General features: G+C 43.3%; 3 protein-coding genes across 4 annotated transcripts; all 3 read left to right on the top strand.

The window, feature by feature from the left end:
• Positions 1-7231: 7231 nt before the first annotated feature.
• On the top strand, positions 7232-19127 carry zc3h13 (zinc finger CCCH-type containing 13). The gene is given in 21 exon segments (XM_054623744.1): positions 7232-7379; positions 8393-8569; positions 8824-8927; positions 9121-9235; positions 9482-9560; positions 9715-9881; positions 10049-10197; positions 10342-10542; positions 10645-10812; positions 10926-11269; positions 11628-12116; positions 12273-12521; positions 12631-13139; positions 13141-13169; positions 13371-13567; positions 13819-15042; positions 15175-15876; positions 15964-16107; positions 16322-16522; positions 16766-16929; positions 17054-19127. Coding segments are annotated over 20 exon segments (5604 nt in total). The 5' UTR covers positions 7232-7379; positions 8393-8401; the 3' UTR covers positions 17255-19127.
• A 321-nt stretch (positions 19128-19448) lies between these two features.
• Positions 19449-21594, top strand: rpl31 (ribosomal protein L31). Its single transcript, XM_054623743.1, has 5 exons — positions 19449-19557; positions 19977-20080; positions 20348-20473; positions 21328-21440; positions 21530-21594. The coding sequence occupies exons 2-5, from the start codon at positions 19977-19979 to the stop codon at positions 21559-21561; spliced, it is 375 nt and encodes a 124-aa protein (XP_054479718.1). The 5' UTR covers positions 19449-19557; the 3' UTR covers positions 21562-21594.
• A 698-nt stretch (positions 21595-22292) lies between these two features.
• Positions 22293-24642, top strand: chst10 (carbohydrate sulfotransferase 10). 2 transcript variants are annotated; one of them, XM_054623741.1, is made up of 6 exons: positions 22293-22413; positions 22565-22708; positions 22794-22903; positions 23032-23257; positions 23450-23555; positions 23659-24642. In XM_054623741.1, the coding sequence occupies exons 2-6, from the start codon at positions 22603-22605 to the stop codon at positions 24209-24211; spliced, it is 1101 nt and encodes a 366-aa protein (XP_054479716.1). In that variant the 5' UTR covers positions 22293-22413; positions 22565-22602; the 3' UTR covers positions 24212-24642. The 2 variants fall into 2 exon arrangements, with proteins under 2 accessions (XP_054479716.1, XP_054479715.1); XM_054623740.1 differs by having other exon boundaries at positions 22293-22708.
• Positions 24643-25078: the final 436 nt, after the last annotated feature.

Raw genomic sequence — 25078 nt, 5'->3', positions numbered from 1 at the left:
CCTTGACTCAAGTCGTTCACCTCTGAAGGTGTGGGAGGTCCGTTGCATTCCGTCCAAAGGAAGCCTGGTGGAACCAGCTCACTAGATATGTGTTTCTCACTCCTATTTATAAACTCTGGTATCTGTGACAATGATGTCATCAGTGATGTCACAGAGCAAACTGATCAAGAAATGCTGACATCATCTGTGATGTCATGGAACATCCCTTGTGATGTCACAGAGCAAGCTGGAACAACCAAGCACTTTCCCAAAAGACAACGGGTCAAAAACGACTTTAAAACTGAAAAACATCTCTGAAAGTGTGAAACTGAAAATATTAAATATTTATTTTCAATTCCTTGGAGACCAATTTTGTGATTTGTGATATTGGCCTATACAAAAAAAGATTTAAATAATAATTGAACAGTTCAGATATTATCTTAAGCTCCTCCCCCAAATCGTATGCCCCGTCACCGTTTCTATAGTTACAGCTTGCTCCATGACATCACAGATGATGTCATCATTTCTTGATCAGAGTGCTTTGTGACATCACAGATGATGTCATCATTTCTTGATCAGCGTACTTTGTGACATCACGATGACATCATTGGGCAAGCTTAGAAAGTTTATAAATAGAAGTGGGAACAGATAATCTGACGAGCTGGGTCCACTAGGCTCCCTTAGATGGAATGACATGGACCTCCCCACAGCGCCAGACACGACTTGAGTCGCCACTGGCCCCAGGGTTTCCCCCCCCGGGTGATGGCTAGGTGGTGCGCAAAAACGAGCCGGAGGGAAGCCGTACTCAACTCGTCTCTTTGGGTCCGAGCTGTGGCTGCAGGAGCCCCGCTGCATTCCATCTTCGTAAGCGGTCACACCGCATTTTAACATCGGTTACAACTAAAGCAGTCATTGCAACAACGTGGGATGTTTACTAATCTGACTGCTGTTCTAAATCTTCATGGTTTGGCAATGGGTTACTGATGTTTATTCCTTATAAATGTATTGCACAACTTTTTTTTTAAGGTTAATATTTGGACTTTGTTGCCTTTACTATAGTACAGCCGAAGATAGACGGGAAAAGGTGAGAGAGAGGGTAGCATGGTTGAAACTCAACCAGGGCCGCTGTAGCGAAGACTCATTCTTCTTGGTGTGATTGACCCCTAAGTCATTATTTTGAGACCCTCAGTCATTATTTTGAGATCCTAAGTCATTATTTTGAGATATTGAGTCATTATTTTGAGATCCTAAGTCATTATTTTGAGATATTGAGTCATTATTTTGAGATATTGAGTCATTATTTTGAGATATTGAGTCATTATTTTGAGATCCTAAGTCCCTATTTTGTGATACAGTACCTATCTAACCTTACTGCATGTTTATGTGGGTTCTATCCAGAGAACCGGATAGAACCCACCCTGACACGTGGAGAACATGGAAACTCCGCACAGGAAGCCGGGAATGGGACCCGGAAACTTCTTCCTGTGAGGTGACTGTGCTAGCCACAGTCACCAGCGTGCGCAAGATAGAATGCAGCGGGTCCTACACCCAGAGAGGGGAACCAGTTGAGCATAGCTGGGTTGATCTGTGAAAGCCCAGATGGGAAACTCTGGGGATCAACCTTGACTCAAGTCGTTCACCTCTGAAGGTGTGGGAGGTCCGTTGCATTCCGTCCAAAGGAAGCCTGGTGGAACCAGCTCACTAGATATGTGTTTCTCACTCCTATTTATAAACTCTGGTATCTGTGACAATGATGTCATCAGTGATGTCACAGAGCAAACTGATCAAGAAATGCTGACATCATCTGTGATGTCATGGAACATCCCTTGTGATGTCACAGAGCAAGCTGGAACAACCAAGCACTTTCCCAAAAGACAACAGGTCAAAAACGACTTTAAAACTGAAAAACTTAAAGTGTGAAACTGAAAATATTATATCTTCGTAAGCGGTCACACCGCATTTTAACATCGGTTACAACTAAAGCAGTCATTGCAACAACGTGGGATGTTTACTAATCTGACTGCTGTTCTAAATCTTCATGGTTTGGCAATGGGTTACTGATGTTTATTCCTTATAAATGTGTTGCACAACAATATTTGGACTTTGTTGCCTTTACTATAGTACAGCCGAAGATAGACGGGAAAAGGTGAGAGAGAGGGTAGCATGGTTGAAACTCAACCAGGGTCATTCTTTGTACATGTTGCACATGGGTGCTGGTGAAAAATAAATGTGACTGAACTTTTTACTTGTGTCCATATATTTCTGTTTTTGAAATGGTAAAATTTGGTCATTTCTGTCATGTGCAATCTCATGATTTTGATTGGTTTCTCAAATGACTACATCAAGGCAGGTCTTTGGGACATCATAGCAGAGAAAAAAAATGATCTCATGTAATCAATCAATTGAGAAAATTTGGTTGAATTCTGAGTTTACAACCAGATTGAGGTTTCAATGTCTAGACCTGCAAATCATCAAATGAGGTCTCCCTGATGTTTATTCCCCAAAAATGTGTTTTGGTTTAATTTATATTAATATTGGAGTTTCTTGCCTTTACTAAAGGACAGCGAAGATAGACAGGAAAATGGGAGAGTTAGCAAAGGGCAGCAGGGTCAAACTTCAAAAACTACAGATTGTGATCCCTCTGAGTCCGATTTGTGATATTGGCCTGTACAAATAAAATTGAATTGAATTCTACCATTGTAGAGGGACTTTGTAGGTGAAGACCAGGATTTTGTGGGTGATCCGGTGGGAGACAGGAAGCCAGTGGAAGTTTATTGGGTTCAGAGTGAAACGGTGCCAGGAAAAGCTTGTTTTTTCAGCCTCCCGTTGATCAGTAAACCTGGGTGATGCGTTCGATGTGCAACACCCAATGAGTTTCCATTCACAAACCTTACAAAGTCAGAACAACGCAGACACACCATCCAGGAAGTTGAATTCTGAGTTTATCCAGAATTCAACTTCCTGGATGGAAGAGTAATCCAGGAAGTTTTCTGTAAAACATGTATACTTTTGTATCGTTTTAGACTAATGACGTGATTGATGACATCACTTTCCTAGTACCACAAGCAAATTCACTGACAATTTACAGCTTTAGCACACTCTCAGTGATTAGGTCAGAATAATCAATAAGATAAAAAAAAACAATCTTATGTTATAAAAAATATGTCTGTTACTCATAAATCCAGATTGGTATTCATCTATAATTTAGTTTAGACCACTTTAAAATCTTTTGAAGAAGGAGATAACTGTTGCAGCACTATGCGGTGAGTGGCGGTAATGCAGGTGGAGTACAGACGGCCTCAACAAACCAACGAAGAAGAAAGGCAAACGCTCACCCTGTGCCTTCAGCCTTTGATAAGAGGACACTTTCCTTTCAGGACAGATCTCTTTGTGACCAAAGATTTAATTTATTTTCTACTTTTTTAATCATGGGACTAAAGTTATGAAGACATCTGTCTTATTCGTTGGTAACAAGGATGCCTAAATAGTTTCCTTTTTTTCCTGACAGGTATCTCATTAATAAAAGTTATATCACCGTGAAGTATGCCTCTTTCTAGATAGAATCTTTGAGTTGTACCATCGCTTAATTTCACAGAGCTATTCCCATTTGCATAGAGGGTTTTCATTGCATTGCAAAAGTATGTTTCAGAACCAAATCTTTCAAGACAATAAAGAAATAAAGGGTTGCTCAACTGTGTCAAAGCCTTTGTAAAAAAATCAAGAAAGAGTATAACACTATGCTCAGTGATTAGTTCAGAATAATCAATGAGATAAAAAAACAATCTTATGTTATAAAAAATATAAGCTAAGCTACAACATGAAGTCATTAGCTCTTTGGTTGAATCACTTCAGCATTATCAGACCTTAGTTTGTGTGTTTTTCAGCATGACAACATCTGTCAGTGACAGAAAAGAGTTGTGTGACTGAACTTTTTACTTGTGTTCATATTGTGTAGTGACAAGTGCCAGAAGCATCAAGTCATTTAGGGGGGGCTGGTGCATGCCCCCTGAATTTTTTTATTTTTGAAATGGTGACATTTGATCAGTCCTGTCATGTGCAATCTCATGATTCTGATCCCTAGCACCGATTTATGCATGAAAAGTATCAAATCAAATCTTTTACCTTCACAAAGTTTGCGATTTCTCTCCTACTAAACAAACAGCTTGTACCTGTTTTAACTATCCAAGACATTTCTGTACTTATTATATCATACATTTTAAAAGGCAACAACGATCTACGTCTGTCAGTGACAGTAAAAAGTAAAAATTCTTCTCACTTTCATATGAACAGATGTGACAGCACACATGCATTTGTTACTAGATTACTGTAACTCCTTATTATCAGGCTGCTCTAATAAGTCTCTTAAATCTCTACAGTTGATCCAGAATGCTGCAGCACGTGTTCTAACAAAAACTAAGAAAAGGGATCATATTACTCCAGTATTAGCTTCTCTGCACTGGCTCCCTGTTAAATCAAGAATCGAATTTAAAATTCTTCTATTTACCTACAAAGCTATAGCTGGCCAGGCACCGTCTTATCTTAAGGAACTTATAGTTCAATATTACCCAACTAGAGAGCTGCGCTCAATCAATGCAGGGTTACTTGTGGTTCCTAGAGTATATAAAAGTAGGATGGGAGCTAGAGCCTTCAGTTATCAGGCTCCTCTTCTGTGGAACCAGGTTCCAGTTTCAGTCCGGGGGGCAGACACACTCACCACTTTTAAGAGCGGGCTTAAGACCTTCCTTTTTGATAGAGCTTATAGTTAGGGCTGGTTGTGGTTCGCCTTGGTCCAGCCCCTAGATATGCTGCTATATGCCTAGACAGCCGGGGGACTACCAAGGATACACTGAGCTCCTCTCTCCTCTTCTCTCACTCCTTCTTTATGTATTAATCTCCTATTTATGCACATTACTGATTTTGCTTCTTCCCTGGAGTCCTTGTGCTTTCTCGCCTCGCAGGTTCCCAGGAATCGGGGTTATATTTGGACTGTCATCGTGCCACCTGCTGAGGCCCTGCTGACACCCTCTTTGGGTCCGAGCTGTGGCTGCAGGAGCCCCGCTGCATTCCATCTTCGTAAGCGGTCACACCGCATTTTAACATCGGTTAAAACTAAAGCATTGTGATAACGTGGGATGTTTATCTGACTGCTGTTCTAAATCTTCATGGTTTGGCAATGGGTTACTGACGTTTATTCCTTATAAATGTATTGCACAACTTTTTTTTTTAAGGTTAATATTTGGACTTTCTTGCCTTTACTACAGTACAGCCGAAGATAGACGGGAAAAGGTGAGAGAGAGGGTAGCATGGTTGAAACTCAACCAGGGTCATTCTTTGTACATAGGGCACATGTTGCACATGGGTGCTGGTGAAAAACAAATGTGACTGAACTTTTTACTTGTGTCCATATATTTTTGTTTTTGAAATGGTAAAATTTGGTCAGTTCTGTCATGTGCAATCTCATGATTTTGATTGGTTTCTCAAATGACTACATTAAGGCAGGTGTTTTTCCTCACAGATGATGTCATCATTCAGTCAGGTCTTTGGGACATCATAGCAGAGAAAAAAAATGATCTCATGTAATCAATCAATTGAGAAAATGTGGTTGAATTCTGAGTTTACAACCAGATTGAGGTTTCAATGTCTAGACCTGCAAATCATCAAATGAGGTCTCCCTGATGTTTATTCCCCAAAAATGTGTTTTGGTTTAATTTATATTAATATTGGAGTTTCTTGCCTTTACTAAAGGACAGCGAAGATAGACAGGAAAATGGGAGAGTTAGCAAAGGGCAGCAGGGTCAAACTTCAAAAACTACAGATTGTGATCCCTCTGAGTCCGATTTGTGATATTGGCCTGTACAAATAAAATTGAATTGAATTCTACCATTGTAGAGGGACTTTGTAGGTGAAGACCAGGATTTTGTGGGTGATCCGGTGGGAGACAGGAAGCCAGTGGAAGTTTATTGGGTTCAGAGTGAAACGGTGCCAGGAAAAGCTTGTTTTTTCAGCCTCCCGTTGATCAGTAAACCTGGGTGATGCGTTCGATGTGCAACACCCAATGAGTTTCCATTCACAAACCTTACAAAGTCGGAACAACGCAGACACACCATCCAGGAAGTTGAATTCTGAGTTAATCCAGAATTCAACTTCCTGGATGGAAGAGTAATCCAGGAAGTTTTCTGTAACGCATGTATACTTTTGTTATTATTCTTGAAGCTATAAATAATAAAGTCATTGTCATATTAATAACATGTGTGGTCTTAATATACATTCAGTTATCCAATGAGAACCCATGTACGATGTAATGCAATCTAATACAGCAGCTCTGCATTGAAAATAAATCATAAATAACGTGTTCGTGAAAATCTGATAGTTTAACTGGTATTTTAATAATTTTATATTTGCAAACCAAAAGGAGGGACAGTCCTCCAATTTGATTAAAAACTAATTTTGGAATGAAGTTCAACATTGAAGTTATATATAATTGGTAAAATTGTAACCAGTTGATCTTAAACAAAAATTCAAAATGGAGAAGTCCAACAAGTCAAAACCACCATTTTTGCAAGAATTGATAACTACAGATTTTCTCATATAGTGTATATATTTTACAACAAAAAAAAGTTTTGTTATCAAGAAATAGAGAGGATGCAACATAAACATAGAGATGCCTTCAGCCTTTGATAAGAGGACACTTTCTTTTAAGGACAGATCTCTTTGTAACCAAAGATTTAATTTATTTTCTACTTTTTTAATCATGGGACTAAAGTTATGAAGACATCTTTCTTATTCGTTGGTAACAAGGATGCCTAAATAGTTTCCTTTTTTTCCTGTGAGGTATCTCATTAATAAAAGTTATATCACCGTGAAGTATGCCTCTTTCTAGATAGAATCTTTGAGTTGTACCATCGCTTAATTTCACAGAGCTATTCCCATTTGCATAGAGGGTTTTCATTGCATTGCAAAAGTATGTTTCAGAATCAAATCTTTCAAGACAATAAAAAAATGAAGGGTTGCTCAACTGTGTCAAAGCCTTTGTAAAAAAAAATCAAGAAAGAGTATAACACTATGCTCAGTGATTAGTTCAGAATAATCAATGAGACAAAAAATACAAACAATCTTATGTTGTAAAATTCATCTATAATTTAGTTTAGACCACTTTAAAAATCTTTTGAAGAAGGAGATAACTGTTGCAGCACTATGCGGTGAGTGGCGGTAATGCACGTGGAGTACAGACGGCCTCAACAAACCAACGAAGAAGAATGGCAAACGCTCACCCTCCGCCACCATGAAGGGACCAATGGCAGTTTCTGCCTCCGACTTTAAATAATAAGCCTTGTTATTTCTACGAGTGCTGAATCCACCGCCACGACTTAAGTAGATGCGACGCCGAAAAAATATCTTGGGTAAGACTGATTTTTATTTTTTTTGTTGGCTACAATATCCAACAAGCACGTGACTAAAGGCAGCTGGAAGGCCCTGCGCTAAGCTACAACATGAAGTCATTAGCTCTTTGGTTGACTCACTGTAGCATTATCCGACCTATGTTTGTGTGTTTTTCAGCACGAGGCAGTCAGTCATTAACGGGCTGAACGGTCCAATCTCACATGCATGTAAAACATTGAAACAAAAGCATGTACAATAGTGTAGGAGAGCGTGGAAATGGGAGCTAATGTAGCATGCTCGCTAGGAGCAGCTGCATAGACAACAAGAGGCCAAGACACATTTGCATGTGTTTATGTTTTGAATGTGTTGCCATCTGTTGTATAACTGCAGGCAGCCAAATATGCATTACAATCTTTCAAGAAGATTGCTAGACTTAGATTATTAGTCGCAATATAAAAGGTGTGGCAGCATATCTGATCCAGAATGAATGGAATTAGGCCTGGCAGTGTAATCACACTGCAAAGGTATTTTGGTGGAGCAAAGTTTTATTAAACTGGTCTTTATTGTCATTATGTAGTGATATATCCTTGAAAAGGCTTTAGATCAATAACTGTTATTTAATATGGGACACTGATTTATTCTGCTTGCAGGTTACTCCATTAGCTCTTTATATACATTACATTACAATACAGTCATTTAGCAGGTGCTTTTATCCAAAGCGACTTACAATAAGTGTATTCAACATAGGTATTCAAGAGAACTACTAGTCACCAGAAGTCATAAGTGCATCTCCTTTCTTAAACAAGCATCTAAGAGCATAAGAACAGTGCAGAAAATGACTAATCCGAATACAATAAGTGCAACAAACTAATACGAATACAATAAGTGCTAAGGCTCAGGGTCTCAATATAATGTTATGTACTTTTTTTTATTTATTTTTTAAACATTCATCCTCATGTCTTATTCTGTGCAGTGTTGTTCTGCTGATTAATCATTGACATTTCAATAAGCATTGTTTGTCATTTTTTCCCAGTCCTGCAGAATGTCCAAGATCAGGCGGAAGGTAACAGTGGAGAATTCAAAAACCATATCTGATAGCAGCAGCAGCAGCAGCACCACGACCAGCAGCACCAGCAACCCCGCCGCCCCCTCCCGCCGGCCCAGTGTGTTTGAAAGACTTGGCCCCAGCACTGGGAGTAATGCTGCTGATGTATGTATAACCTAATAGTGCAAAATACTTCCATAAGACAAACCTGTGCTCCTGCAACAGAGATTGTGATCCAGTTACCCACTTAGGGGTCCTGTACGCACCTTTTTTTTTTTTTTTTTTTTTTTTTTTTTTTTTTTTAGAAGCCTGACGAAATATGTTTTGTGTTCCACTGAACTTGTTGTATCATTCGTGTGATGTCTCAATTTAGTGGATTTTTCTGTCTTTCATCAGGCTAATTTGTATGTGTCTTTCAGAGTCACTGCAGAAATTGGCTGAAGACCGGGAATTGCAGTTACGGCAACACTTGTCGCTATACACATGGAACTCAGCCACGAGGCAAAGGATTTAGCTTCAGCCGGTAAGGTGGCTTGTTTTAATTTATTTTGGTATGATTTTCTGGATTTTAGTTTTGGGACCCATGATTTCTATTCATTTTTTAAATTGCTGTTTTTTGTGGTCTTGCTCACATCAAAACAAATGTCTTATTATCCACAGCTTTGTTGACGCATAAGTTGTGTGTATTTATGTACGTGCATGTCTTAATGGAGCAGGTCAGCCGAGAGACCCACAGGTGATCTGCGGGAGAGGATGAAGAATAAAAGACAGGATGTTGACCCAGAAAACTTGAAGCGAGACCTAGACGAGCCCACATCCCCCACAGAGAGAGTGAGTTCTCTACTCCTTCACTCTCTCAGTATTTAAGAAGTAATATATTGTCTAAATGTGTACATGATGACTGGTTTTAAGATAAAGGAAATGGTTCTGGGGCCAACACTGACCCTGATTCTGTTTTTGACTTGGGATTTGAATTGTTGTTTTCAACCTGGAAATGCAACACATGTAGCCTATATAGAATAAGCACAGGAAGAGTGTGGATGCCGTTCTAACATCTGCGTGCGTATCCACCTACAGCAGAGAGACTCCTCCAGAGGCCGACACAGGGAAAAGGAGGATATAAAGATCACAAAGGAGCGCACCCCTGCCAGTGAAGGTTAGCTTGTTTGACTCAAGTTTTAAGGACGAGTGACCGGATGATTTTTTTTTTTTTGATTTGTAAATAACTAAATATCCTCAATGTGGGCTTTGACATGACATGCTCTAATATTTTGAGTTTTCTATAGAAATATATATATTTTTTATTTAAGACTCAGATATCGGAGACTACGACTACGAGTTATCACTTGAAATGAAGCGACAGAAGATTCAGCGTGAGCTGATGAAATTGGAGCAGGAAAACTTGGACAAGAGGGAGGAGATTGTTATCAAGAAAGATGAGACCCCCACCAAAGCAAGAGCCACCGTCATGCCGAAGGTAAGTAACTTCTTACTGCCATTGTTTGGATTACAAAGAAGAGAATGTTTTTTTTTTTATTTAGCCAGCAAGTGTTCTCTACAGCATCTGTACTTCCAGGAGAGCAGCTGTCTGTAGGATGGACTGTGATTTTAATTTCATCTTTATCTGTTGTCTCTGTCCCTCAGGCCTCCCCAGAGCCGCTAAGCAAGCAAGACTCACCCTCATCTAGGAAGTCAAGTGGATCCCCAAAACACAAAAGTGGAACCAAAGGCCCAGGCTCTGGGAAGAAAGAGAAGAAGGCACTAGTGCCCTCCCCTGTTTCAGAATCTACCAGGTAAGAGTCTGGGTTTGCAGTGTTTTGTTTTTTTCAAACAAAGGATTGTCTCATTAACCACAGTTTTCACTGAAATTTGGTGGAAATTAAGGCCATTTGGGAAGCAAGAACTGATTGAGAATGATTTTATCCTCTTCCGTCTAGGCCTTCAAAAGGGAGCCACAGTAAGAAGAAAGGGCCCCGGACCCCCAGTCCTCCTCCCCCAGTCCCTCTAGATATTCCTGTAATTGGGAAGAAACACAAAGGCAAGCACAAGAACAAGGAGAAGTCTGAGGAGAAGCAGAAGGAGGCGAAAGATCGGGGGCGAGATACAGAAAAACATAAAGAGAAGAAGGAGAAACGCAGGTAAAGTGGGGATCGAAGTCATGGTGTAATCCACATTAAGCTAATTCTTCTTATTATGGTTATTTGTGGTCAATTAACTAAGGATCCTCTTTTTGAACATAGGGACCGATCAAACAGTTCCCACAAGGCCAAGCGGTCAATGACATCAGAGGAGCGTTCCGGTAGTGTGTCATCTCCGTCCAGGGGCACTTCACCCCCAGCCAGGAAGAAATCCACCTCTCCTAAAGCGTCGTCCCATAAGACCCCTGCACTGGTCTCCCCTCCTCGCAGGTAAGCACAACTGATCACTATAAAACTACCACTCGAAACTAGTCTGTCTGTTGGTATTATTTGGTATAGCAGTATGGTTTAATCAGTAAATAACTGTCATTTTTCCCATGCAGGTCACCCTCTCCTCCACGCCACCAGCACACCCCCACTCCTCCACGCCACCACTCCCCCTCCTCCCACTCGGGTTCCTCTGCCCAGCGGCACTCTTCGTCTCCTCGTCGCCGGCGCTCGTCCTCTCCCACCTACCACCGGAGCACAGCAGCCCCGACGTCTGCCTCCTCCCCTCCTAGCTCCCGGCGCTCCCGATCACCTCCCGCCTCCCACAGCGCCTCCTCTCCCCACCGCCGATCCGACAGATCGAGCCCCAGCCAGCGCCGCTCAAGGGGCCGCGAGAGGAGCCGTGGTGAAAGAGAGAGGAGTCCGCCTGCTCAGGAGCGCAGGCATGAGCGCAGAGATGGTAACTTTATGTTCTAGTACTGTGTTTTTCTTGTTTCTCTTATAGTTGATCTTGTTTACCATATTTAACAAATTCAATTTAACACATTGAAAACTACCAGTGGTTTTCGACACAGAAGAATAAAAGGTTTCTTATGAAATAGTCATAATAGGCCCAAATGTTGACAAAATCATTTGTGATTTTCATTTAGTGTTAAGTGTCACTTCTAAGTGTCTGCTAGTAGTGAATAAAAGTCATCCCCCAAGTCCTTCTTCAGATTGACATACAATAGACGCGTAAAATTGCAACAGTTCTGATCAATTAAGCAATTGTATTTAACATAATTTGTTGTTAAACTTTGGGTCTCTCTTATAAACAGAAAGCCGCAGCAAGCGAGAAAAAGAACGCGATGATCGGGACTATGACTCTGAGCAGGTCTCATCACGGGACGCTCGCGATGACCGGGAGACCAGAGAGGCTCGTGAGCGACGGGAAGGTCGCGACCGAGGAAGGGAAACAACTCGAGACTCTCGTGACCATCGAGACACCAAGGACGTAAAGGACTCCAGAGAGAGCAGAGCAGAGACCCGCTCCAGTCGAGAGTCGCTGGAGCGTCGTGACCGCGAACGGGAACGAGAGAGGGACCGGGAGAAGGAGAGGGAGAAGGACAGAGAGCGAGAAAAGGAGAGAGAGAGGGAGAGGACTGACACCCACAGGAAGGAGGAACCGGCTCAGGAGGACAGGAGTTATGGGAGAGGTCATGGACGAGAAGATGGAGGGAGAGCTGAAGGAAGGGCGGAGAACCGGACAGACAGAACTGAGAGAAACGGACGAGGGAGAGGGCGTGCTAATGAAACTACTGATAAAGGCAAGAACTGACCTCACATTAAGCCTTTTTCTTTTTTTCCAGAGTTTGTTTTATTTGTGGCCATAAGGAAATCTTTAGTAACAAGGAGCTTTTTAGGCCTTATTTACAGCACATTAAAGTTTCCCCTTGTCTTTTTCCCCTTTTATTTCCTTTCAGGCTCAAACAGGAACTCCCGGGGTTCCCAACTGGAGAGCAGCCATGACAACTGGGAGTCACGGAGCAGCGCGGTGCGTGAGCGGAGTGTAGAGAGGAGCACAGATCGCAGCGCTACAGAAAAGAGCTCTGAGAGGGGCTCAGACAGAGATCGCTATGAGGGTGACCGGAGAGGAGAGCAGGCCAGAGACTCGTCATACGACAGGAGAGGAGGGCACGGAGAGCGGGATCGCAGAGACAACCGAGAGAGAGGTGGTGGTGAGGATTTGCTTTATTTTAGGCCTGCACGACATCAAAAAACATCTAGAATGTATTTCATCTAAAATTTGTTTGGCTAAGCTTTTTAACATTGTTTCCCCAGATCAAAGAGCAGCCTCCCCAAATAGACACCAGGGGAGATCAGATGAGTCCGAGAGGGAGGAGAGGAGGGATGACCGCAGGACAGACAGAACAGAGGAGAGAAGAGACGACAGGACCCGTGACCGGGAGCGAGAGAGAGACAGGGAGCGGGACAGGGAGCGGGAGAGAGAGAGGGAGAAAGAGAAGGACAGAGAGAGGGAGAGGGAAAAGGAGCGAGAGAAGGAGTTGGAGAGGGAGCGAGTCAGGGAGAGAGAGCGGGAGCGGGAACGAGAGAGGGAGAGAGAGCGAGAGAGGGAAAGGGAGCGTGAGGAGCGCGAGCGAGAGAGGGAGGAACGGGAGAGGGAAAGGGAGAGGAAGGAGCGAGAGAGGGAGAGGGAGAGAGAGCGAGAGAGGGAGCAGCGGGAGCAACGGGACAGAGAGAGGCAGCGGGAATGGGAGGAGCGAGAGAGAGGACGAGAGGAAAGGCGGGAGAGGAGAGATGACCCAAGGGACATACAAATACCGGGCCGTCAGAGACACCCGGGATGACCGCAAGACGAGGCAAGTATCAGCCGACTAAATTTATCCCAGAGTTTAGTTTAAAATCAGTTTTCATTGCCTCATCTTTAGTATTCCAACTGTAAAAGTTTATATTGTACATTTACATACAAATATCCCAATAGTTATGAAGCCATGAGTGTGCTGCTCCTCAAATACCAGCATGTAAAATAGAAATAATTCTCCTCCTCTCTCCCTTTTTAGTCGCAAGAGGCCCCGGGTGGAGAGCAGCCCGAGCCCCAGAGCCTCGCCCAAGCGAGCGACTCGGGATCTCAGTCCCGCAGACAGCGACGGCTACAACAGTGCGGAAGAGAAAAGTGAGCGCCCAATTGGCCGAGGGCAGGCCAAGCTCCACCCTCAACCCCTCCTCCCCAGCCCAGTGTGTCTGCATCCACCTGACAGTAGGGGAATTCTTTTTGCAAGGACACACTCGTGTTTATTGGGGAATGCACCGATCATATACTGCAAATACCCCAAAAAATGATTCAAGGGAAATAAACTGTTAATCCTGTTATGGTGGTGACTTCCAATGAAGAGCCTCAACTGATAGCTGAAATGGCACGGATAAGCTGTTGTTGTCAAAGCTGATATGAGAATGATTGCTTTAATGCTTAAAAAGTACTGAGTGTGGTATGTGACTGTTCATGTGCAGGTGCTGACAAAAACCGCATGCTGAGCCAGGTGGTGCGGCCCCAGGAGCCCTTGTTGCGGTCTCCACCGAGTGCTGCTCCGACCGATGAGAAGCCCAGTCACTGGAAGGATGAGGAGCGCAGAGGAGCCGTGGACAAAAGGGAGGCACGCAGCCGCCACGAGGACCCAGAACCTCGTGGGGAGCGGAGCAGGGGAGGCGACAGACGAGGAGAGCCAATTGCCGACACCCCGTCTGACTCCCGTGGCAGAGGCAGAGACCAGCGAGAGTCCACGCCGCCCCCGCCGCCGCCCCCTCCGTCAGCCCTCGCCACTGGCAGCGAAGACAGAGACACCGCTGGCTCCCAGTCCCATGAGGAAGGTAAAAAGAAGACAAAGGCTCAGAGGAAGGGACTAAAGAAGGGTCGCAAGGAAGAGGAGGTCGGCGGTGGCACCATTCTGGCAGGTGCGGGAGATCGTTTCAAGTCCGAGCCCCCAACCAGCAGCGCTATAGAGGGTCCTCCACCCATACACTCGCCCAAGAAAGGAGCCAAGAAGAAGGCGCTTGATCGAAAGAGGAAACGGTCACGAGAAGGTGAATCTGATGTGTCAGACGAGGATTTATCTGCCCCTCAGCCACATAATAAGAGGAAGCGAGGGCCCAGGACGCCACCTCCGTCTATGAGGCCTGATAACCGTGGTACCGGAGGCAACATAGAGCCTTCTCCTCTGGCCAAAATGGACAACTTCAGTGACTGGTCAGATGACGATGTCACAGACCGAGCAGTACCACTGGAAACACAAGCTCCACCTGCTCCGGCTGAGCCACTTAAGAGAGGTGGTGGTCCCAGAGTGGGCAGGGACAGGGAGCGGTGCCACCCTCCTCCCATCGCCCCTCTGCTCCCCCAAGATCCTCCGATGCTGCTGCCGACTCTGACTCCGCAGCCCCTCATGTCCCAGCCCCTGCTCCGCAAACTTCCCCCGGAGCAGACGCGCAGCAGCAGCATGGGGAGCAACCAGAGCCGCACATCCTCCAGACGCCTGCGCTCACCCTCCAACGAGTCGGCTCACCGAGAAGACCCCCAAGGTCAACGACCCCGCCGGGGCAGGCTGCAGGGCGCCAACTCCCGGGACCGAGAGAGGGAAAGGGAAAGAGAGAGGCCAGTCGTGAGTGAGCCTCCAGGGGTTGAGAGGAAGTCTCGAATTGACCAGTTGAAGAGAGGAGAGCCCAGTCGCAGCACCTCCTCAGGTAGATAAACACTCACATCTTGACACTACATTCAACCATAAACTTTTTGTAAATGTTACTGACAAGATCATGCTTAACTGAAAGACTGAACTCTGATCCCAGCTCAACTCGTATGTCTCCACTGTCTTACAGACCGGCAGGATTCACACAGCCACAGCTCCAGGCGCAGCTCCCCTGACTCTGAGAGGCAGGCCAGGTCCCGCGCCGGCTCCTATGACAGTCGAGAACGGGAGAGAGAGAGGGAGCCGTTTGAGCGGGAACGAGACCGAAAGGACCTCCGGCCTCAGCAGCAGCAACCGCAGCAGCAGCAGCAGCAGCAGCAGCAGCAGCAGCAGCAGCAGCCCCTGCTCCTCCAACAGCCCCTACAACCGCAGAGAGACTGGGAGCCTGAACCTAGGGACTGGCCTAGCAGGGGGCGGGAGCCCCTACTGATGCGTCCTGGCCGGGAACCACTCCTGAGAGAGCGGGACATCAGGGACAGGGAACGCTTACTCCCTGAAGGACTCATTCAGCAGCACGAGCGGGAGCGGGAAAGAGAGCGGGAGAGGGAGCGGGAGAGAGACAGTAGAGGTGACCGAGGCGGCGATCGAGAGAGGGAGAGGATGATGATGATGGACCTACCGCCCCACGGGGACCCCAGGGCCCCAGGACGAGGTGACCTAAGGGGTGACTTGAGGGGAGACCTGCGAGGGGACCTTATGAGACAGGAGAGGAGCGACTATGAGCCTCTGCTGCCAAGAGAAGCCTTCAGCCCTCCAGAGCCAGAGAAACCGAGCAACAGTCACCATCTCATGGGTGAGCAACGGGAGCTGGAGAAGACGGACAGCATCGATGGTAAGAAGATCAAAACACCGACGCTTTATTTTGTCGCTTTCTTTCCAAACTTCCAACATGGATTTAAAGCTATCTTTGTGTTCTCAGGAGACGATGATGGCAAAGAAGACGATGGCCAGTCTGTCGCATCTGTGGGGGAGGAGTATGAACCAATCAGTGATGATGAGCTGGATGAAATTCTGGCTGACAGCCAGAAAAAAGAGGATCAGCAAGACGATGAAAAAATTACAGGTACCAGGAGAATTATTCAATTATTTCTGCTTGAGCGATTGATTGGTTCAATTCCTTTTTTAAATTCCCAAACTGTTTTATCATCTTTGGATAATCTGAGCGATTTTGAAATTCATAATTTCATTGGAAACTCTTTTAAAGAAATAATATAAGTACACTACTCAGAAGCTTTTTTTTTTTTTTTATTTTTTAAATCGATGCCATGTGTCGACAGGTCCTCTGGATGTCATTGATGTGGACTGGTCCAGCCTGATGCCCAAAACGAAGCAGGAACCCCGGGCAGCAGGGGCAGCGTTGCTCCGGTTCACCCCAGGGGCCGTGCTTCTTAGGGCGGGAATCTCCAAGCGCCTCGCTGGGCCTGAACTCCTGGAGCAAGTCAGAGAGGTGTGCAAGTCTGAGCTGGACGACCCCAAAGGTGAGAGTTTGGACATATTTAGCATTTAACACCAATGCTTGTTATTTTTGCCTTCCTTATGTTTCTTTTATTTTACATTGGTAACATGGTATTTAAATCAGCAAGTTATTAAGATCACAATTAATTATTAATATGACAACAGACATTATTGTACAGTATGTATTCTTTATCTAGAATTTGATTGTGTTTAATTTTATTTGTGTGATCCATTTGTCTAAAACTGTTCCAACTCTGCCCTGCCAGATGCTGACAAGCTGTTTGAGCATGACCTGGGTGCTCTGAATATGGCGGCCCTCAACAGGCGGGTGGAGAGGGCAGGTTTGCTGAGAAACCTTGGGCCCTGCTGCAAGGCCCTGTGTGCCCGCAGGGACTTCGCCATCCGCCGGCAGCTGTTAAAAAATGACAAGGTAGATATCGTCCAATCACTGACCGGAATATTCGCATCGGTTTCTCTGGACGTCATTTATATATGCTGACCTTGCAACTGCATTGTCAAGAAAGATGTGTTTAAATCTGCTTCTCCTTCTTCAGGGCCTAACCAAGCAGTACCCCACTACGCCTGTGGTAGACAACGAGCTGCTGCAGATGAGCATGCGTCTCTTCAGAAGGACAATGGCCAGCCAGGCCGCGGGCCCAGAACGGTCCGACGGTGGGTCAGCACCAGCGGCCGAGGTCGCTCCAGCTGGCAGTAGTAAGCTCAGCACAGCACAGCCTGAGGTGTGTGTGTCCTAAGAGAAATGGGTTTCGATTAGTCAGAAACATGAAAGTGAACACGTCTGACTCTTCCCGTTTCATTTCATAACAGCATTTTTAGTCATGAGATGAAATAAAAGAAAACGGCAAAATTGTGAATCTTACTAAGTTATGCTTCACATGTTTCGGATGATCTGCACGTGCTGTGCCATAGACTACTGGACATTCAAGCCTATGGAGGTGTGTCATGAACCATCTATGAGACGCATAAAACCCACCTAAAATGACTTTGTTTTTTGTGCATTGCAAAGTTTTAGAGCAGCTTTTTAATTGTCAGTTTCACTTGCCTAACCAAGTTCAAGTGTCTATTTTGTTTTTGTTTATTGTGCATTGGTTGCTACGACTGTGCATTAAAATGGTTAGATGTTGATTTTTGGAACGGGTCTTTTGCTTTGTATGAAGTTACTTTTCAGCCTTGAAATCATGTGACGCTTGATGTTATTGCTACTTTTGTTTAGGTCATATTACAAAGTATCTGCAGAGCAAATCTAAAGAATTTGCTGCAGATTCTTACTGACCAACAACACTGAAACATCCTGCAGGGACTTGAATGAAGATTTCTCACAAATAAGCACTGCCAAACTATTCCTTCATTGAATGTAATTTGTTACAAATGTTAGTCTTTGCAGACGTTATTGCTTTTTGCTTGATGTATTTGTTTTGAATGGTTTGGCAATGTCTACCTGAAATGAACTGAAGTGAGTGCAGAGCACACTGTAGACTGCAGCGTACCAGACCTCCAACACTGCCATGTGGATTTCCTCTCCTTAACGTTCACCAGCCCACACCATCCAAAAAGGAGCCAAAATATCCCCAGTAGGTGAAAGACAATATACTGCTTAGTTTAAAAAAAAAAAAAAATGACAAAGGATAAATAATTTGAGTTTCACGTCATGTTTCTGAGTTCCAGTGGTTGACCATCCAGAGTTCCAATAAAAAGACTTGTACAGGTGGATAAACTGAACCTCTGGGAGGTGAATGTATCATCCCTCTTAGTTCAACAAATGACACTTGAAAAGTGCAGGCCATGCATGCTGTGAGTGCTTGGACACAAATCAATGGACAAACCAGCTTCAGTGTTGCACTGAGCAATTTACAGAACTTAATTGGAATGGGGAAAAGGCTATTATCTTAGAGACCCGGATTCAACATGACACCTCCTCCCGGCCATGCAACTGTGACTTGAAATCTAAGTGACATTACAGACATGGAGAGAGTGGGCTCTGAAGTAGCCCCCTATCTTAAAGTCTGACCGCAACTCTTTTCCTACTACATATTTATTTTGTCTAAGGTTCAAGGTCAATTTTGAGATGTGCAAGTGATATCTGATTTTAAAGCTGTATTTTTTTTTTTTTACTGAAAAATAAATGTAGAATGACATTTTCACATTGTAATGACATTTTACCAAATAAGAGCAGCTTTGGACCTTGAGGAATTAAATGTAGAGCTGGTTTATCAGGACTGTCTTATTAAAGTGCCACAGTGAGCTACGAGGGCAGCAACGAGATGCAAACATTTGTATTTTCAGGTAAGTGCTGAATTTGAAATATAACCACAACCTCCTTAGGGTTGCTGTTTTTTCTAAACTTTGACAGACAGTCTGAGGAAACACACAATTGTATATCTTTTAAAATTACAGCTTTCGCGCAATATATCTAAGGTTTGATGAAGACTTGAGACAAGAATAGATCTGGTGTATCATAACTGGTTGCAGACCTCATAAGCCTAACAAACGAAATAAATCATCTATTTTACTGTGAATTGTTGAAATACCTTTTATTGTCTGTCTTAAACTTTGTCGAAGCCTTGTTCAATTAATCACTTTTTGTTGGGATGCAATGGCCATAAGTCACATAAGCAGAATATATATATTTGTTATATATATATATATGTTATATATATATGTTATATATATGTATATATATGTTTTATATATATATATATGTTTTATATATATATTATGTTATATATATATATATATATGTTATATATATTATATATATGTTATATATTATGTTATATATATATATATATATTATATATATATATATATATATATATATATTATATTCTGTTCCATGCTTTGTTTATAAAGTGTACATATCCTTGTCTAGAGTTTCTCAAAAATCCTAATAAACTCACATTGGCAACGTCTGCTCTCGGAACCTTTATTCCTCCATTTGTTGTTGACGAACATCATATAAAACGGACCGGTTTCCTTTTACCCACAATTCTCTGCTTTTGGTCCGTCCTTCCGACTTCCGCCTCAACTACAAGTCAAAGTGAGTATTTTTTCGGAAATTATAGTTCTACAATCTAACACCATCCTGCCTTATTAGAGACAACTCTGACCGGGCATTTTCAATAAACTTACATATTAGTGTTTCACTGTCCTTCATTTATGGTTTTTGACGGGGTATAACGTATTTAAAGACATTTAAAGGAGAAGAACGTTACGGCATTGGTTCCACCATAATGGCTTCAATTCACCGGCTTGTCCAGTGCCCTTATTCTTTTAGCTAAAAAGAGTGTTACATTGTTTCTAACTTGAAGCACTAGTGGTTGTTTAAAAGCTGCGGGTTTCAAGTCTTCCAAGTTTAACTGATGGTGCCTTTTTGCCATAGTACTCCGGTGATTGCAACGTCAACACTTGCAACCGCATTCATATGTGTAATCAGTGATCCATGTGTGTTGTTTCTAGATGGCCCCTACTAAGAAAGGAGAGAAAAAGAAGGGGCGTTCAGCCATCAACGAGGTGGTGACCAGAGAGTACACCATCAACGTCCACAAGCGTATCCATGGAGTGTGAGTACAGCAAGGAGACATTAGGCTCTGGAAATGTGTGTTTAAGGCCCACTAATGCACAGCAGTTAGTTGTATTGTGACACATGCTTATCAAATTGTCCAATGCGTCTTTTTTTAAATTGTTTTACCCAGAAAATCAAGATGCAATTAACAGTTAAAAACTTCTATCTGCTCAAAAATGTAAAAGTATTGTTTGACAAATGACAAAATGAGCATACGAGTACTGGATTTGATCTATTCGGGGAGATTAATGATGTCTTCCTTCAGGGGTTTCAAGAAGAGGGCTCCCCGCGCCATCAAGGAGATCCGCAAGTTCGCCGTGAAGGAGATGGGAACTCCTGATGTCCGCATTGACACTCGCCTCAACAAGGCAGTGTGGAGCAAGGGCGTCAGGTGAGATGACACTCATGTCTGAGCGAAAATGCACAGCAAATTTAGTCATAACATACTGTGATAAGACTTTTTTTCCCCCCCTCATAAAATGAATGACTGTCCATGAGAATTAAACTTAATCTCACTTTGCGTTCTCCTGCTCGTAATAGTTTATTGGTGCAGGGACGGGCATAGTTTGTATAGGGTTTCTCTGAGACTGCTTAATATAGAAAAAGGTGTGTTTTTGGGGGGTTTTTTGTCTGATATTTACCTCTTACACTTTTCATAAGTGAAAGCCACCGGCTTGAATTAAGAAGAGGGACAGATATTAAAAGATGCAACCAAAATGGAAATAAACTAGCAAACAATTAACTCCTGTCATTGTAATACTAGCAGTTGCATAACTCTTGCAGCGGTTGCAGCTGTTTGTTTTTATGGACTTCTTTTGCCAGCAAGGGGCAATTGCATTTTAGAAAATACATTTCGCAGTGGCAAATGTGGCTTTTTGTACTGAGATGTCACAGTGGTTTATGGTTTTTAATGTGTAGAAAGTGAACATACTCTGACGCTGTGCATAATGAATTTATAAGATGATTGGAGTTGTCACTCTGCTCTGATTCAATACTGTCAAATTCATATCATGTTCAGTTGCTTTGAAAATTTGGAAAAAAAGGAGAAATATCAACAAGCTGGAGATGGTCGACTCATACAAATTTACATTAATCACAGAGAAATTAACATTACTTTTTTTTTTTGGGATGGAAATTTCAAGACAAGCCATGACACATCTGCTGACCAACATTACAGTTGTGGCAACATATTAAATAGATTGTATTTAGTTATGATTGTAACTCCATTTTGTGTGTACTTTGCAGAAACGTGCCCTACAGGATGCGCGTACGACTGTCCAGGAAGCGTAATGAGGACGAGGACTCCCCTAACAAACTGTACACCCTCGTCACATACGTTCCTGTCACCACATGCAAAGGTAAATACGCCGCTAACAGACACCTGTCATTCGCCTACTAAAGCAGTCAAGACATTTAATTAATCTTTTGCCTCTTTTTTTCCCCACAGGTCTGCAGACAGTCAATGTTGATGAAAACTAAACTCTGCAAGTCGAATAAATGAAAGAAAAAGAACCTCTTGTCTTATGTCTTTATTTCTGTTTCTGCACGTAACTGAATGTTATATTTTGAGTGTTTTTAGATTTGTATTAATGAGTAGAATCATTTCAGAGTATTATTCCTTTAAATATTGTACTAAACTAATATTCTTGAAAAGTTTATAACAACTCAACCGGAAAACAAATGGTGTTCATGCCATGCTTGGTAAGAGGAGTGCAACTACCATGTAAGAGTAAAGAGCAATGATTCAAAGATATTGACTTTGTTCCTTTCTACAACAAAAGGATATTATTTCAGTTTGGGTATGTCTTCAACAGTGATGATCCTGTCCTTGCATTAAAGTTTTTTTTAATTTATTTTTTTATATACAAATGGGTTGGAAAAAGTGCTTGGTCAGGTTATTAAAATGTTATGAATAGAATGCAATTTAGTCAGTACTCAATAAATTGCGTCAGAATTATATGTTACTCAAATTGTAAGTGGATATGCACACAAAATGAAAGGACTTCACCTAATTCTAAGCACATGATTAAATGTTTAAAGACATCATTAAGCCTATCCCAGTGATCATGCTGAAGACAACACCTAAAGCTTCTTCATCAAGTCAAGCAGCCATGTAGCATAAGAACTGCAGAAATGGGGATTCTAATGGAAACACGTGTCGGCAGTAAATGAGCAGTGCCACCGTGCTGCCAGTAGAGGGAGCTGCTTGTTTATTAGCAGTCGGATGTTGTGAAGAGCAGCGGACGCAGCAGGCAAGAGACGGTGTCATCGCACATAGTTTTCCTCTCCAGAGTTGATTCAGCTGTGAAGTTGCTGTAACTCAATAAGAAGGTAAAGACGCAAAGGCTGCCCTGCTGCTCTGTCAGTTTTTTGACATTGAAGTAACCTCACAGAGAAAGACCAGCATGGATCAAGTTGTCTGCTGACCAGCTAACTAGCAGCTAACGGCTAGGCTAGCCTGTGTGTGTGTGTGTGTGTCCAGGTGGGAGCGTCGCTCTCTGTTTCCATGGCCGTCGGCTGATGGGCGAAGCGATGCGGCACCACTGGCTGCTCCTCGGGGCTTGCGGCTGGGTGCTGCTCATCCTGATGTTCGTCAGCAAGTTCATCAGCTTCAGAGCTGTAGATGGTGAGCTGTTCTGTCTTATGTTGATTTACTACAGGCATGCTGTAGGGGTTGCATGTGATCAACCCTCTCTAATATGTGATTTCAGACTATGGAGAGAGGGTCGGTGGTCTGAGCTGGACAGTGCCAGGCACCAAGGTGGTTAAACCCATTCCTGTTTCCAACCCAGTGAAACCAGCACCAAGGCAATCTGATCAGGTGGCTAATCCAGCAGATTACTTATTTTACACCATAGTCTGGATCAAAGTCAATCACATGTTTCTCTGCAATAACACTATCATTAAAACAAGGCTATCAGTCACATTGGTGGTGTGTGTGTGTGTCAGCCCTCAGCGGTTCCTACGGTGACGGATTGGCCCTCGGTCGTTGAGAGTCGGGGCGAGTTGCTCTCTGCTGTATGCAAGAACAGCAGCCTCAGGAATTTGACTCACGTCTCCATCAACAAGTTTGTTCTGGACCGCATCTTTGTCTGCGACAAACACAAGATCTTGTTCTGCCAGACGCCTAAAGTGGGCAACACACAATGGAAGAAGGTCCTCATTGTGCTCAATGGTAAGTATGGGTTGGTCGAGGGTAATGACAATGGTTACTATAATGAGAAGGGGTGGCTGATAAATACCATTTGTGAGTGAGTAAAACATGGACATAAAATATAAAACATGGTGCTGTGTATTCACTGTTACAAGGTATATTTGTTTAATTTTGTTAATTCAGTTGATGACTTATGTTATTATCTTTTGGCAGGAGCATTCCCCACTGTGGAGGAGATCCCAGAAAACCTTGTTCATGACCATGAGAAGAACGGCCTGCCTCGTCTCTCCTCACTCACGCCGCAGGATATTACTCACAGGTTAGTTGAGACTCACTGTGATAAATATAGACCTGTCTGAGCCGAGTAGCAGGATTTACAATGACAACCATTTTTTTCCATAAACCCTTGTTTGTCTCAACAGATTGAACACTTACTTTAAATTTTTCATCGTGAGAGACCCCTTTGAGCGCCTCATTTCTGCCTTCAAGGACAAGTTTGTGAAAAACCCGCGCTTCGAGCCTTGGTACAAGCATGACATCGCCCCAGCCATCATCCGTAAGTACCGCAAGATCCACCGCGACAGCGACCTCACCGCCTCCGGCCTGCACTTTGAGGACTTTGTCCGTTACCTGGGTGACATGGAAGGCCGTCACCGCATGGACCGGCAGTTCGGTGAGCACATTATCCACTGGGTGACTTATGCAGAGTTGTGCGCGCCGTGCGAAATACACTACAGCGTGGTGGGCCACCATGAGACACTGGAGCAAGACGCGCCCCACATCCTCAAAGCTGCAGGCATCGACCATGCGGTGTCCTACCCAGCCATTCCACCGGGCATCACCCGCTACAACAGGACGAAGGTGGAGCAATACTTCTCAGGCATCAGCAAGCGGGACATCAGGCGACTGTACGCACGATACCAGGGTGACTTTCAGCTGTTTGGTTACCCAAGCCCAGACTTTCTACTGAACTAAAAAGTGATTAACACTGACTAAACGTTTTCATATGAAATCCTCTCGACATCTTTGGTTTACTGAGACAGAGGTGTAATGTAGCTGACTGAACTGGCAGACCTGAAACACTGGTATACGGTAGACGGCACGCTGTAATGTTCTTATTTTATTTTTAAATAACTGACAGGTTGGTGGGCTTTGTTGGCTGTATTTCCAATGACTGAAAAGTGCTGCCTAATGTTCATATATTTAACTTTTTTTTTATGGAGGGAGGAGCTGTAAGTGATAAGTGGGTGTCACCAAACCTGTAGTGTCAAAATACAGTAAAAGAGAAAAAGAAAGTGTTGCTGCAAAAGGTGGATGTGAGTATGGGCAACGTAGTATCACGTAATGAGATTCAGCGGCGATAGAAAGCTTCAGAATTGATCATTTAGTGTGAAAAATAAGGTAAATATGAAGATCAAATACAGGTACAGAACCCATGTGCTATCTTATATTTAATGTTCATGAATGACTTATCCTCATAGAGAGAGGTGTTCTCTGTAACGCCAGGGATGCAGGCCCGTTATCCTGTAATGTAGCTACTATACTGTACTGTATGGGTCACTGTTTCAAAGGAAAGCTATGGACAATGCTATGCGTTTTTGACATGTCATGTCTTTTCTGTACCTCTTGCTATCATGCTAGACATAGGCGAAGCTAGTCTGTATCAGGGATTCTAACTTTTTTGGGACAAGGAGGGTGAGAACGGTAAGAATAGAAGACAAACTTATCGGACATCAGTATTGATTAGAGCTACAAATCAGCGTTAACTTTTTAAATATTTTTTTTACCAGTTTAGTTTTTTTTGCCTTATGCAAAGGCATAATAAAGGGATAGTTTGGGTGT

This window comes from Anoplopoma fimbria, chromosome 22 (genome assembly GCF_027596085.1).
Source record: "Anoplopoma fimbria isolate UVic2021 breed Golden Eagle Sablefish chromosome 22, Afim_UVic_2022, whole genome shotgun sequence".
NCBI lineage: Eukaryota > Metazoa > Chordata > Actinopteri > Perciformes > Anoplopomatidae > Anoplopoma > Anoplopoma fimbria.
Note: the sequence above shows the minus strand (reverse complement) of the source record. Positions and strands in the feature narration are given on the sequence as shown.